We start from the raw sequence: 15,725 nt of genomic DNA, 5'->3' as shown, positions 1-15,725 counted from the left end.
TACGTGAAGGTTTGCCGTTTTTTGTGTTTATGCGGGTTTTGCCGCCTTCCACACGCAACGACTTGTTTTCCCACTTATGTATGCGGTGAAGACCGGCATATCAGTGTGGAAAGTTCATTAAGTATAAATGTAAGACCATCAGCGTCAATGTGATAAGGAGAATCATTTCCATTAGAAGTGGCTCTGGGCCTTTTCTTTTACAAGTTTGGAATTGATCTACATGCAGACTGTGTAATTGAGCTCCCTTCCATGTTCTTGGGAGTGTCATCGAGCCTTTCGAGCCGATATGCACTTGGTTCGGAATCTCGTTGTTTACGCAGTATGTAGTCTCCGACATTGAAGCTGCAGTTTTATTCGTGTTTTCCCCAACTGGGGTTCTACACGCATTAGCCTGCTCAGCGTTCATTACGCCACGAGGTGCGTGAGCGTCCCATCTCTGACAAATGCTTCGATGATGTCCTTCAAGTCTACGCATTCCTCGGTGTTGTGGCCTCTTGTCCTGTGAAAGTCACAAAATTTGCTCTGATCAGCGTTGTGACGCTCTCGGATTATTGGAGCCTTTGGCCATGGGAGTCTCTCGGTGTCGAATATCTCGGTGACGCTTTTGGTGAGTGGCGTCCATCTGGAGTTCCGGTTTGACGACGGCATGTTATCCTTTCCGCCTAACCGAGGGTGCGAGCCGGATGAGGTGTCAAAGTTTACCCTTGACTGCCAAATGCCTAGCTTCCTCTTTTTGTTTAGTCGGGCGGTAAGGACATTGTTTTCTCTTGTTTTCTGGGTGTAGAGGTTTGTGTTATGGGAAAGATCTCTACCCAGTTGCTTTTCCGTTTCCGCAAAGCGTTTAGCTGCTGTCATGATGGCATCCCATGTGGATGGCATGCCATCTTTACCCGTTAAGGTGCGGATGAGCTCTGGGTCTTTTGTGCCCTGGATGAAAGCAGCGCGAACAAGATCTTCGCTAATATTACCCAGACTTAGCTTCTTTGAGTTGAAGCGAGTGATGAAGTCTAGCAAAGACTCATCTTCCTCTCGGATGCAGTTGAGGATTGTCCATTGCTCTTCAGTGTACTTTCTTTGTTGACTGAAGTGTTGGCTGAACTTCTGTTGGAAGTCTGTCCAATCGTAGATGTGATGGACCGGTAGACGGTCGAACCACGCTCTGGCTGCTCCGACCAACGTCATCTGGAACATATAACACCACGTGGGTTCCGTCCAGTTGCTGACGGTTGCCCCCGCTATGAATATGTTCAAATGATCGTCTGGGTCGGATATACCATCATAGGTGCCGATGTTTCACATCTGTTTGGCACTTCTTGGGGCGATTGCTTCCGCAATGTCCCTTGCAAACTTGGAGGTTCCTGCATTTGCAGCGGTTGGTCTGAAGGTTTTAGAGAAGTCACGTGGGTTTCCACCCGCGTTTTTTGGTTTGAAGGTTTCTCCAAAATTCCTTCTTGGTTGGAAGTCCGTTTCCTTACGCTTCCCTTTCGCCTTATGGCGAGGGTTTACGTCGGTGTCGGATTCCTCCGAATCATCGTCCAAGTACTCGCACTCATTGCTCATGTTGAGCTGTTGAGTGCTTCCGAATTCGTCAGCCTGTTGGAGTGAACGTAAGCGTTCATCCAACTCAGCATGGAATTCCCTTTGACGTTTTTTCGCCCACGCTTTAACTTGTTCAAGTGTTTGGCGGGGGGGCCTCGTCTGTTGTCTTTCCACCTGGGTATCAATGAATCCCAGGGGAGGATTGTTTACTGCACTTGTCCCGGCTCGGGTAACCGGGGTAGTGTTCGTAAAATTTACTGCACTTGCCCCGGCTTGGGTAACCGGGGTAGTGTTCGTAAAATGTGTGTATTCGCCGGTGTTCCCCCCAGTAGCTGGGGTTGTGGTTACCGGGGTTTCTTGGTTACTCCCTGGCCTGGGGACCGGAGTGACGTTAACCATCTTTTCGGAGGTTTTGAAAAAACTGTGAGAATTAGTTCTAGCTTTTATGCACGGATGGCGCCAATGAAGAAACACTAATCGACCCCGGGCAGATTACGGATAATCTGGGGGTTAAATAGATGTTTCCCACGAGGGTTAGTTCCGGCAAAGATGGTTGTTCTGATGACCTGCAAAACAGACACCGTGAGCTCGTCACTGAGAAGGGGGGGTACCTCCTTGTGACCACCCTCCGGCGTGAGAATCAGACTAGATTGCTCTTGAATATAAGCGTATATTAAGAGAAATTACTAGAGCAGATATCAGATAATATATGAAAATATAAGATAAGATGTGATAAGGTATTGTAATGTAATGTGTCCATACCATTCCAAGGTGTTGGAGTATTTATAGCCGAAGGTAGGTTTCCAAGCAGGTACAGCCGGCTGAATAGTATTCCTGTTCTGCCAACTGTGGGCTACGCACGTGCCATGCTGGTGGTTGGTGGGTAGGCAGCGGCTGATAGTGACCAGACCGGCTGTGTACTATTCCTGTTCCACCAACTGCAGGCTATGCACGTCCTCCGACAGGTTGGTGAGTAGGCAGCGGCTGATAGTGACATATAGTACAAGAGCGTGCTGCTCGTCATACTGTTGTCAGTGAGCTGTCGTATCTTTGGTCAGATCTTTTGTCCATACCTCGTCAGGTACAGTATAAAAGATCCTCCATTATCGTACGGACTGGCTCATTTGTGCGGGAGTGTTCCCGGCTTTGTGCGGGAGTGTTCCCGGCTTGCTCACTCCTTCTTCAGGTGACATTACTGAATTATTTAAGAGTTAAGTGCCTTGTGCGTGTAGCCTTGCTGCGCGGGTAGCCTTCCCTGATGGCTAGTATCCGTTTCTGCGGGAACAGGCGGAGTACGTCGACCATTGGGAGACTTTTCCTGCGGGAACAGCTTGCGTACTGCGCGTAAGGACGTCACGTCTCTGAGCATGGTGGGTCCTGCGGATCCAGTTGGTTTCTGCACAGACGTCTCTTCAAGGTGAGTCTTGCGAGTTTAGCCTTTGCGCAGACGTCCCTGTTGAAGGTGAGTCTTGCGGGTTCAACTGCGCAGAAGTCCCTCTTTGAGGTGAGTCTTGCGGGTCCAACTGGGCTCTGCTGGGACCTACCTCTTCATGCCATAGCACTGGGTCCGCCCCTGCATACAGATGGTGAAACCGACTCTGATGATGGTCCTCGGTTTGATACGCACTTTGACTATGAAACCGACTCTGAAATACAAGTTTAATACAAAAAAGAATATATATTATCAAGTTACGACGATCATACACGCGTAGTCCACATACATTATACATATACTTGTGTTTACCCTTTATTATTTGACTATATGCTATATTCTAAGAAATAAGTATCATAATGTAACTTGCACCTTCTGTAATGTTGCACATTAGCCACTGGTAAACGACTAACATAAAGTGCTTTTACTAAGTTTAATGGTCCAATCCGCATGTAGTTACCCATATTAACATTAAGATAAATGATGCTATTGTGGACATACGTTAACCCATAAGTGTTACGTTAAATATAAGGGGGAAAAATGGTTTCTGTGTTGAAAATAACGTTTAGTTTGTGTATCAGTTGAAAAAAAAAACTTATAATAAAAGAAAGGCAGAAAGCAATGAAAATGGTTGCTTATTTTATAAATTGTTTGTTTTATAGTTTGAATTTGGAATTGAAATTTATTTAAAAACTAAAAAAGACACACATAGCGTGTCTTATTCTATAGGTATGGTGTTGAAAACTCTGATCTAACTAATATATTAAAGCAACACAATTTTGTTTACATGTTCTTCACCTAGGTTGTTCACATAGGCTTCCATGTCATCAACCTTTCATAAATCTATTTTCCACATATTCATAATAAAATTTTAATCAATGATATTGACTTTTATATTTTTGTAACTTATTAATGTAATTATGATTAGGGGTGTTAATCAGGTCAACCCGATCGGGTTTCGGGTTAATCGGGTCGGGTTAGTCGGGTTTTGAGAAAAAATAATCTAACCCGCGACCCGACCCTATTAAGGTTCGAGTTTGTCGGGTTCGGGTTAATCGGGTTTCGGGTTATTCGGGTCGGGTTAATCAGGTTCCTATATATTTTTAAGTTGATTTTTGTGTTGGTAACCACTGGACTACAATATTTATCTTATTATTGCATACAGGACTGTAGACGAACCAAATGATTAGGGATGTTCATGGTTCGATACTTAGGTATGGAACCGTTCAAACCGATCATTTGTTTAATTTCATGGTCGGGCTTTCTTATTAACTTTTGGTCGGTTGGTTTCAAAAATTTCAAACCGCAAAGAACGGTTTGGTTTACGGTTTTAAAATTTTCAAACCGTATAACCGGACCGAACCGTAAGATGAATATACTTTGCTTAAACTATACTATTATAATGAGGTGTGTTTATGATATTAAAATTTCCAATTTTATTTGTTATTTCATTTCAGATTAAGATGAAGCTGATTTGTTGCATATCTATTATCAGTAGATCTAGTTGATTATTGTTAAACTTTTAAGAACCTTGCACATTTTCACCTTACACAACACCTCAAAACTTGAGCAGATCTTTTGTAGCACGATGGTATACAATAAAGGAATTTTTGTAACTAGTATAATTTGTTTCGCACTTTATATATATATATATATATATATATATATATATATATATATATATATATATATACATATACCCAAACCGTGAAACCAAATGGTTAGTAACGGTTCAGTTTGGTTCGGTTTCCTATCTTAACGGTTCGGTTTCTGTTTTTATTAACGGTTTGGCTTACGGTTTGTCCTAAAAACCGTTAAAATCGGACGGTGAACACCCTTACAAACGATCACGTACAAGGGCATGTTTGTCTTTGTTCATTTAACTTTAAACGAATACGAACACTTAATCGAACAAATATTTGTGTTCATGCTCGTTCGTTTAAAAAAGGAACATGTTCGTGTTCGTTTATATTCATTCATTTAAAATCTAAATGAACAATTCACGAACATAAAAGAACGTAAATAAACATATATGTACATGCGTAAATGAACACAAACAAACATAAACAAACTCAAATGAGCATACTTAAATGAATACAAACAAACACCACTAATCGGGTTATTCGGGTTAACCCGAAACCCGATTTTTTTTTCCAAAAACTAACCCGAAACCCGACCCTATTAACAATTCGGGTTATTCGGGTCAACCCGAATAACCCGATTAATATTTTTTGACCATGTTTAACCCGACCCTAATAAGCTTATTAGGGTTCGGGTTGGGTCGGTTTAATCGGGTTCGAGTATTTTGAACACCCCTAATTATGATATTAATTGTTCTAATTATTGTTAGAATTAAAAAACTTATTAAATTTACTAGGTTTAAATTGTTCATCATTTCATCTTTAAAGGCGCATGATTTGTTTAAAAATCATAACGCTCCCCATCGTTTAGATTCTTCGCCTCATCTATAACCGGTTCTTCATGATTTGTAGGTTTCATAATCCAAACAACATCAAATATGTTTATCGTTTGCAATTATCAGGTAAGATTTATATTTTAGTGTTTAATCGATTTTTGTGAAGAACAACATTAACTTGATTCACTGTTATTGGATTTAGGGTTTAACTATATGATATTTTATGCTAACGATTAATAGATTTGATATTTAAACTATTCCTATTAATCGATTTATGTTTTAATCTATTTAGGGTTTGTTTGATTTTTTTTAAATTATTGGTTAATTGGTATGATGTTTAATATGTTTGTTACTTAAAATTATGTTTATATATTATGATTTTTTGTTTATAATACGTCTTTTTCCAAGTTTCACTAATATTAATTTATTTTTATGACCTATCAATTTAAAATTTGAAAATCTTATTATATATGGATAGGAACCTAACTGTTATAATCTAACTAATATAATAAAGCAACTCAATTCTATTCACGTGTCATTAATCTAGGATGTCTACATAGGACTCCACATCATTACATTTCCATATAATTATTTTCCATATATTCATAATTAATTGTTGGTAACATTAAACTATTATTTTTGAAAACTAAAATCTTTTTTAATATAGTTGATCAATTAGTTATATATTGACTAGAAATTCACAACCTTACAAAAATTGTTGTTTTTAATTAAAGTAATCCTGCAACAACAATCTTACAAAAAAAAACAATTAAAACAATCTTACAAAATGCACACCAGGAATTTTTAAAGGAGATGGATCCCTGGCAAACATTTCAATAAAAATAAAAGAAAAGAAAATGGGTTAATTAAAACGGTTTCTAAATTAGTCAATAGGTCAAATTGGTTTATTATTATAGTTAGATGTCTAATTTTTGGTAGTTTTAAAAATCAAGACCTGGATTTTTATTAGAAATTATATGCGTCATTTATAGCCTTATTTATAGGGTTTTATCTATAGGATGTATATTGCATTATATTGAATTCGATTTATTGTATTTATTATTTAATTAAAACGGTTTCTGAACTTACGGTGTTTATCAAAAATAAACATCTCCATATGTAGTATATAACATCCGCTCATAGATCATTCTCCATATTAAAACAATCTTCCGTCTTTGAAGTTTTTACAAAGTAAGTTCTTCAACTATTAATTATAAATTTTATATTTAAACGAGTTATTTCAGTAAAGTCTTTTATCGTTTGATTTAAAACAGATTACAATGGAGGTTCAAAGCTTTACAATGTTGGATGAAATTGATGTTCTCAAAACATCTCCATCCACAGTTAAGGTTAGAGTTTTGCGAGTATGAACCGTCAAGGATAGCAAACTCTCCAAACGAGGACTTCTTGATGGAGATGGGCCTCATTGATCAATCTGTAAGTTTTTTTAGTGTTTTATATTTTTCATTCTCTATACTACTATTTTCATTAATTATCTACACATGTTTCTTCTTCTTCTTCTTATTCTTATTATTATTATTATTATTATTATTATTATTATTATTATTTCATGACAGGAGAATCGAATGCAAGCTACGGTTTTTAAACCCGACATTTCAAAAGGTTTTTGAAAGAAAACTCTACACGGGTGAAAATATAAGTTCCTGGTATGTATTTTGTAAACTTAGTTTTCAAATAATATTACAAAATCTGTTACTAATGTGTTTTTTTATTTTTTTCAGGTATAATGGTTCATTTATGTTAAATTATTCCTTATTTACTGAATTATTTATTTATAAAGTATTTTCTTTTTATGTTATAGACATAGTTTAACATCTTTTGTAATATCTACTGGTAAAAAACTTATGTCAAATATTTGTGTTGATTGAATATGTTTTTTACATTTTATATTGTTTCTTGATATGTTTTCCACCCGTATGTAACACGGGTTATTATCCTAGTAATTAAACTATAATCAATATGATTGATAAGAGAGAGCTCAGTTGATTGAGAAACGTACTTTTTTGTTACTATTTTTTTGACTATTGATTTTTATGGTTCAGTTATACACACACACACATATATATATAAAGGGTTAGAATGAAAACTCACTTGAGTTGTGAAAACTCTAGAAACTCATTCTCAACCACATGTTTTTAATTAAAGTTTGAATCTTGTGCTCCACAATTAAAATGAATAAAAAATGTAAATATAAATATAACTTTCTCTCTCTCCTGAAAACATACATAAAAATTAGTAAAGTAAAGAATAGCAAAAGATTTTTTTTTATTTTTCGATTTTTTGTATTAAATGTTACAACATATATTACGTGTGTAAAAAAAACGATGTTACATAGGGACTTCACAACTCAAATGAGTTTTAATTCTATACTTCCCCTAAATATATATATATATATATATATATATAAGGTTAGGTTAGAATAAAATCCACTCGAGTTGTGAAAACTCTAAAAACTCATTCTCAACCACATGTTTTTAATTAAAGATTAAATCTTGTGGTCAACAATTAAAGTTAAGAAAAAATATAAAAGTTTATTTACATTTTCTCTCTCATGAAAACATATATAAAAATTACTAAAAAAATGTAAAAAAATAGCAAAACATTTTTTTTAAGTTTTCGATGTTTTGTATTAAATATAACAACATATATTACATATAACAAAAAAATAAAAAAAAACACGATGTTACATAGGGTTTTCACGGGTTTTCTCAACTCAAGAGGGTTTCAAACTATACTTCTCCTATATATATATATACATATATATATGTATGTAGGGGATGGATATTTTGAGAACATTGTGGAGTTTTAAGAACTTAGAGCATTCTCATCCCACCCCTATCTCTAAACAAAAAATTATACTAAAACTTACTTTATTTTCTCTCTCCATTTCAATTAAATAATACTTTTTTACATCTTTTATCATTACATTTTTTCTTTCCTTCACTCACAATCACTTTCAAAATATATTAAAAATTATAGGGGATAAACAGTAACTTTTCAAATATTCAGAAAAATCACTACTTTTTCTAAAATATAAAAACTCTTCACTTACAACACCCTTAATCACTCTCTAAATTATAAAAACACCCCTCACATAATATGAGGGGTTGGATGAGAATGCTCTTAAGAACTCCATTCTTTGTCACACATTTAATTAAATGGATTAGATTATGTGATTGAAATTAAATCTGATTAAAAAATTAAAGTAGGAGAGAGAATAAAGATGTAAGTGATTACACTAATTTTTACGTCCGTTACACATATGTTAAAAGTCGACTCGGTTCGTAAAAATTCTATAACTTTTTCACGTATATGTAACATACATATATTACGCATATGTAAAAAAAATTCAAAAAAAAAATTGTTACATTGAGTTTTTTCGAGTTCGTAGTTCTTATTTGAAATCTCCCCTATGTATGTATATATGTATGTATAAATAATCAAATTTATCAAACCGAATCACATTTCCCATAACTAAAGTAACAAGACCTTAGATAACCAAACAATTTGATTATGAAAATTAAATACGAAAACATTAGTCATAGATTGAGTTTTAGCCCATAACCAAACCCGCTTATGCTCACTTTTGGTTGTTTTTTTTATTGTTCTTAAACATATAAACTTTAATGGATTTGCTTTAACTCATGTTTTATATATAGGTATAACACATTTTTCATTTTTCTATCAAAAATTGTAGAGAAGTGTTAATTTGAAAACAAATTATAACACTTTTAGATACAATAGTCATACAAATAGAGCATATTAATTACATTTTTCTTTCACTCTTTTATATCACACTTTTAATTTGATGATGGGCTAACAACATTCCTAATCCATCCCCTAAAATTATATGAGAAGGGTTTGTAAATTATAGGGTGTGGTTGTGAGTGTAAATTATAAGGTGAAAAGATAAAAGGTAGTGATTTTTTGTAAATTTGGGAAAAAAGGTAGTGATTTTTTTGTAAATTATAGGGTAAAGAGATAAAACTGTAATGAAAAGGGTATTAAAAATATTATTTAATTGAACATGAGAGAAAAATACAGTATTTTTTTAATGTAATTATATAATATATATGGATATAGGGACAGAGAACAGGATGAGATTCCTACACAACATGTTGTATAGTATTCCCATCATTTTAGTATATATAAGTTAATAACTTACTGGCAAGTGTGAATAGTGTGAGACACATCAATTTAAACATGCATACATAGATAGATACAACCCCCAACATACAAATACAAACATCTGATCTGATGGCGTCCAACTCCATGCGTCGTCTGATGCATGAACACACCAACCCACTTCTCTCAGCTTTCTTGCACAAGGGCTTTTCACATGTCACCAACGAGACCATTGGAAGATCACTACACGCTTATTCCATAAAGAACAATCAGCTAAGCACATTCCACTTAAACACCCTCATCAACATGTACTCTAAATCCGGCAATTTCAAATATGCCCGCCAAGTGTTCGACCAAATGCCTCACACAAACGAAGCCACATGGAACACCATCATATCCGCTCTGGTTCGAGTTTCTTTACACCCAAACGCCTTCCATTTCTTTCATCGAATGCGGGTTCAAGGATTTCAACCAAGCGCCTTCGTTATCGCCACTTTGTTAACCGCCTGCACCGCCTCTCGGTTTATGCTACATCAAGGACTTCTAATTCATAGTTTGGTTATCAAAAATGGGTTATTGGATAATAATGTTTATGCGGGCACCGCGCTTTTGAACTTTTACGCTGGATATGGTTTTCTTTCGTGTGCACGGATGGTCTTTGAGAATATGCCGGAAAGGAATGTGGTATCCTGGACTTCGTTGATGGTTGGTTACTCGGATTATGGAGATTTTACGGAGGTTATAGACTTATATCGGAAAATGAGGTTAGAAGATAATGTGGATGTGGATATTAACCAGAACACATTCACCACTGTGATTAGTTCTATCGGGTCGCTAGAAGACGAGTCATTGGGTCATCAAGTTCTTGGACATGTCGTTAAATGTGGATATGAATATGATCTTTCAGTGGACAACTCGCTTATCTCCATGTTTGGTAATCTGGGTAAAGTACAAGAGGCGTCCTATATTTTCGATCATATGAGTGTGCGCGACACCATTTCATGGAATTCTATGATTTCCGTGAATGCACGCAATGGTTTATACGAAGACTCATTCCGTTCCTTTAACTTATTGCGTCGTGTTCATGACAACGTGGACCCGATTACGCTTTCTGCATTGGTATCTGTGTGCGGTTCTGTGGATGGTTTCCTCTGGGGTGCTGCGGTTCATGGTTTGGTGCATAAGCTCGGGTTTGATTTGAATTTGTCTATTTGCAATACCCTTTTGGGCATGTATGCAGAAGCCAGGAGATCGAAGGAGATGAGAAAGCTGTTTGAAGAGATGCCGGAGAAAGATTTAATTTCATGGAATTCAGTAATAACTGGCCATGTTCAGGCGGGTGAGTACTTGGATGCATTGAAGGTGTTTGTTAAGATGCTTCAGAGACAAATAAGTGTGAATCATGTGACTTTCGCTAGTGTCTTAACTGCCTGTTCGCACCCGGAAGCCAAAATTCTTCACGCACTAGTAATCACATCCGGCTTTCAAAACAACTTAATTGTTGGAAACGCGTTGGTTACTGTGTACGGGAAGCACATTATGATGTGGCAAGCCGAACGAGTCTTTGAAAGGATGCCGTGCCGGGACTTGGTGACGTGGAACACTCTGATTGGTGGATACGCCGACTGTGAAGAACCAGATCATGCAATCAGGGTTTTGAACTTAATGAGAAAACACGATGAACCGGCAAACTACATAACCATGGTTCATGTGCTTAGTTCTTGTGCTGCGCCAACTCACCTTCTAACGCATGGGATGCCACTACACGCATATGTGATTTTTACTGGTTTTGATTCAGATGATTATGTAAGGAACTCTCTTATTACAATGTATGGAAAGTGTAACGATCTTGATTCAAGTAAACATGTATTTTATGGATCCGTAAACAAGGATTATGTTTCATGGAACGCGATGGTGGCTGCAAATGTTCATAACGGTCATGGAGAAGAGGCTTTGAAAAGGTTCTCAGAGATGAACAAAAGCGGGATACGTTTGGACCAGTTTAGCTATTCTGCAGCCCTTGCTGCAGCTGCTAACTTATCTACACTTGAAGAAGGCCAACAACTTCATAGTTTGACTGTCAAGTTCGGGTTTGACTCGTATCAATATGTCATGACACATATAACCGACATGTATGCGAAATGTGGCGAGATAAATGATGTTTTAAACTTGCTTCCAGAACCAAGTACAAGACCACGTGTGTTGTGGAACATATTGATATCAGCTTTTGCTAGACATGGACATTTTGAGAAAGCCCGTGAAGCCTTCCATGAGATGGTGCACACAGGATTGCAGCCCGATCATGTCACATTTGTTGCTATTTTATCTGCATGTAGCCATGGAGGTTTAGTAGATGAGGGTCTTGAATATTATTCTATGATGTCTACAAAATTTGGGGTCGATGTTGGGATCGAGCATTGTGTTTGCATAATCGATCTTCTTGGGAGATCGGGGAGGCTTCTAGAAGCTGAAAATTTCATTAACAAAATGCCGGTCCCACCAAACGACTTTGTGTGGCGGAGCTTGCTGGCGGCATGTAGAATCCATGGAAATTCAGAGCTTGGAAAACAAGCGGCTGACCATCTTCTTGAGTCAAACCCTTCGGATGATTCGGCTTTTGTTTTATACTCAAATGTGTGTGCGACTACTGGGAAATGGGACGCGGTTCATGATCTGAGGGTGGAAATGGAAACTAGTAATGTGAAGAAAAAACCCGCGTGCAGTTGGATTAAAATAAAGCGAAAGGTTAGTTCTTTTGCGATTGGGGATAAATCACACTACGAGAGTGATAAGATCTATGGTAAACTGAATGATTTGAAGAAGATGATAAAAGAAGCTGGTTATGTTGCTGATACAAGTTTTGCACTGCAAGATGTTGACGAGGAACAAAAGGAGGATCATTTATGGAAGCATAGTGAGAGGTTGGCACTTGCATATGGATTGATGAAGACACCTAAAGGTTCAGATTTGCAGATATTTAAGAACCTTCGGGTTTGTGTTGATTGCCATTCGGTTTTCAAGTTTATAAGCAATATCGAAAGACGAAGAATTGTTTTGAGAGATCCTTTTAGGTATCATCATTTTAGTGATGGCAAGTGTTCATGTGGTGACTATTGGTAGTCACCGCAGAAATTGTTATTTTTGGCTTTTTTATAAAGTGAAACATAACCATATCGCACCGACAATCTCATAACATCGATTTCTATCGACCTACGCTTCCAATCACGCATTTATCAGGTATTCTCAATTCTAAACGAAATACAATTTAGTGTATTGTTGGATAATCAATAATTTCTTCAATTAAGGTTTAATCAACTAAGGGTTCTAAAAACATATAGGGTTCTAAAAGATTTATGCTTTTAATCGATAATATGCTGGATAATCAATATCTTCAGCGATTACGTTTAATCGACTTTGGGTTTTATACGATTTAGGGTTCGAATCGAGTTGTTGTTTAAATCAGTTATATACCTGTTGGATTGTTTTATAAATCTGTTTATGTTTCTAGATTTAATCTGATAAATGTTTATATCTGTTTATGTTTTTAGGGATTAATCTGTTTACGGAGTCCATCTATATATTCTATCAATGATACAGGCTTTCAGTTTGATTGCATCTTTTATCAGACGATCTTGAAATACCAGCAATCACAGCTTGCCAATCCTCCATCTCGTGCTACTGCAAGCCATTTACTTTTAATCATCTCATATTAAATATATAATTATTATTGCCGCAATATCTTACTTAATAGTATATATAATAATATATTATTATTTATTACAAATTTGTTTGTGATGATTCTAAATGATTTTTCCATCTGAAATGAGTATTGGGATAAGTTACATTAATTTTCATATTATGTTTCATATGGTTTAGGTTTACTTTATATGTATTACTGCTATTTTCAGTTTAGTACCATGAAGGATTAAAATCGGTTTCACAACACTTCAAATATGTTAACAACAAGAAATCACAGCAATGTAAAGAATGCTGTCTTTTAAATGCTATTTCAATAACGTATATTTACTTTATATAATTGTGTCACAATTATATAATTATGTAATTTTTTTTGTTGATTTTAATACTATTGTTTCATCAGAAATCATATCATGTTTTATATGTTTTAGCTTTACTTTATTTGTGTTTTACATTTTAGTACTCTATATATATAGTTTAATAATTCCTCATGATCAGATAACATATCTCGACGAGGTTGATGTCATTAAAGACTACTCAATTATTAATTTACTAGATACAAATCATTAGCATCCACTAAAATGTATACAGATTGGATGACTCTATTGGACCACCATTTGGATTCTCCCTCTCAAGGTTTCAACACATGAATCATAATCGGCAACATGTAAATGTTACAACGCCCGCGAAATTTCCATGTTCGGCATAGACAGGTAATCTTTTTATACCCATATATAACTTTTACTACTATAGCTGCATGTATTGTGATTTTTTACAATTGTGATCTTTTACTACTTCAACAGCTACAATGGCTTTTTCAAATTGAAGTGTTTGGAACTTGACAATCATATATGAACATGGATAAATTTTGTTAGTGTGAAAACACGCTTTGCCTAATGTTCTACATGCTTCTTTTTTGTGTTAATGCTCTGTTTACTTGGGTACTGCAGCTCTAAACATGTTTGATGAAATGGAATAATACTGAAGCTCTAAACATGTTTGATGAAATGGAAAATTACTGTTGTGTTATTGGTTGAGCTGAACAAGGTGAAAAGGTATGCATAATTAATAGCTTTGCTGGTTATACTTGTGATATTGTTTATTACCTTGAGATGATAGTTAATTAGCATATATGTGTCGTTTAAATTTTCAGCAACTGAGAGCTCAACTTGCTTCAACTTTCTATGCAAATCTTGGCATTGAGGAAGATGACAAATTTATATCTGATGATGCAAAGTCTGACATTTTCCGCCTTCAGGTTTATGTTTTTTTCTTTTTTTTTTACTTTATTTTTTTGTATTCTTCGCATTTGTGTTGTCAACAATTTTTAGTAAATTTTGCATTTGACCTAGGTCTATAAACGAATCAATCGAACACAAATGGAGCATGTTTGTGTTCGTTTGTTTAACTTTTAACCGAACTAACAAACAAACATGGACAGCTAAACAAACGCGTTTTTTTGCTCGTGTTTGTTAGTTAAGAAAATGAACGCGCTCGTTCATGTTCGTTCGTTAATATTATAAATGAATGGTTCACGAATGTAAACAAACGAAAATAACTGAAATAGATTTACAGGCATAGTTTAGCTAAACCCAATTAAAAGTAAATGTGAACAATCTGTTGAACCTACAAAGTTATTAAAACTAGAGTAAACTGTAAGGGGCTTATAGCTTTCAAATGAATATGTTAACGAACGTAAACACAAGAACTTAAACAAATAAACTAATGAATGTAAACATGCGAACATAAATGAATTTGAACGAACAAATGTACATGAATGTTCAAGGATATTAATGAATGAACAAGAGAAGACGTGTATGTGTTTGTTCGCTTAACTAAATGAACAAAGCTTGTTTATTTATTTATTTATTTTCATGTTTGTTTGTTTGTTTGTTTGTTTATATAACGAACATAAACGAGCGGTTCATTTACAGGCCTTATTTGACCTCTACTTTTATTGATATTTGTGGCAGGTTTTATTAGGGTCTAATGTTACAATGGCGGTACAAGATCCATCATATCTGGTAACAATATTGTACTTCTAGAATGAATCAATAAATTTACAAATTACAACTGCCTCTTATTTTCAGTCTTTATATATATTTTCAGGCTTATGTGGATTCAAGTGTGATTATTGGTCAAACAGGGCAGTACCAGAAGGATATTGAGAAGTTTGCAAATATTGATTAAATGAAATGCACTCCAGAGAATTATCTTTTTCCCAATTTATCTAAAGTTTCTCGAGCCGACATCATAATTTTTTGCTCACCAAACAACCCAACAGGCTCTGCTGCATTGAGAGAGCAACTTATTAAATTAGTCAACCTTGCAAAGGATAACACATCCATCATTACTTATGCTTCAGCATATGCATGTATGTGTCGTATTTTAATGATTTCAGCACCATTTATTTAAATTGAAAACATAGTTTTTATGAGATTCTTTGTTGTATATTAATTTAACGATGATGCTTTTGAATGTTACCTGTGTACATGT

General features: G+C 35.4%; 1 protein-coding gene and 1 pseudogene across 1 annotated transcript; both read left to right on the top strand.

The window, feature by feature from the left end:
• Nucleotides 1-9,824: 9,824 nt before the first annotated feature.
• Nucleotides 9,825-12,754, top strand: LOC143624601 (pentatricopeptide repeat-containing protein At2g03880, mitochondrial pseudogene; annotated as a pseudogene).
• Nucleotides 12,755-13,810: 1,056 nt separating this feature from the next.
• Nucleotides 13,811-15,505, top strand: LOC143624671 (putative LL-diaminopimelate aminotransferase, chloroplastic). The gene is made up of 5 exons (XM_077095242.1): nucleotides 13,811-13,865; nucleotides 14,268-14,284; nucleotides 14,383-14,487; nucleotides 15,203-15,253; nucleotides 15,339-15,505. The coding sequence occupies exons 1-5, from the start codon at nucleotides 13,811-13,813 to the stop codon at nucleotides 15,417-15,419; spliced, it is 309 nt and encodes a 102-aa protein (XP_076951357.1). The 3' UTR covers nucleotides 15,420-15,505.
• Nucleotides 15,506-15,725: the final 220 nt, after the last annotated feature.

This window comes from Bidens hawaiensis, unplaced genomic scaffold (assembly GCF_021521415.1).
Source record: "Bidens hawaiensis isolate Kalapana, Puna unplaced genomic scaffold, B.hawaiensis_p1.1 tig00003902_1, whole genome shotgun sequence".
In the NCBI taxonomy this organism is placed as follows: Eukaryota; Viridiplantae; Streptophyta; class Magnoliopsida; order Asterales; family Asteraceae; genus Bidens; species Bidens hawaiensis.
This window is presented reverse-complemented; position numbering and strand designations above follow the sequence as displayed.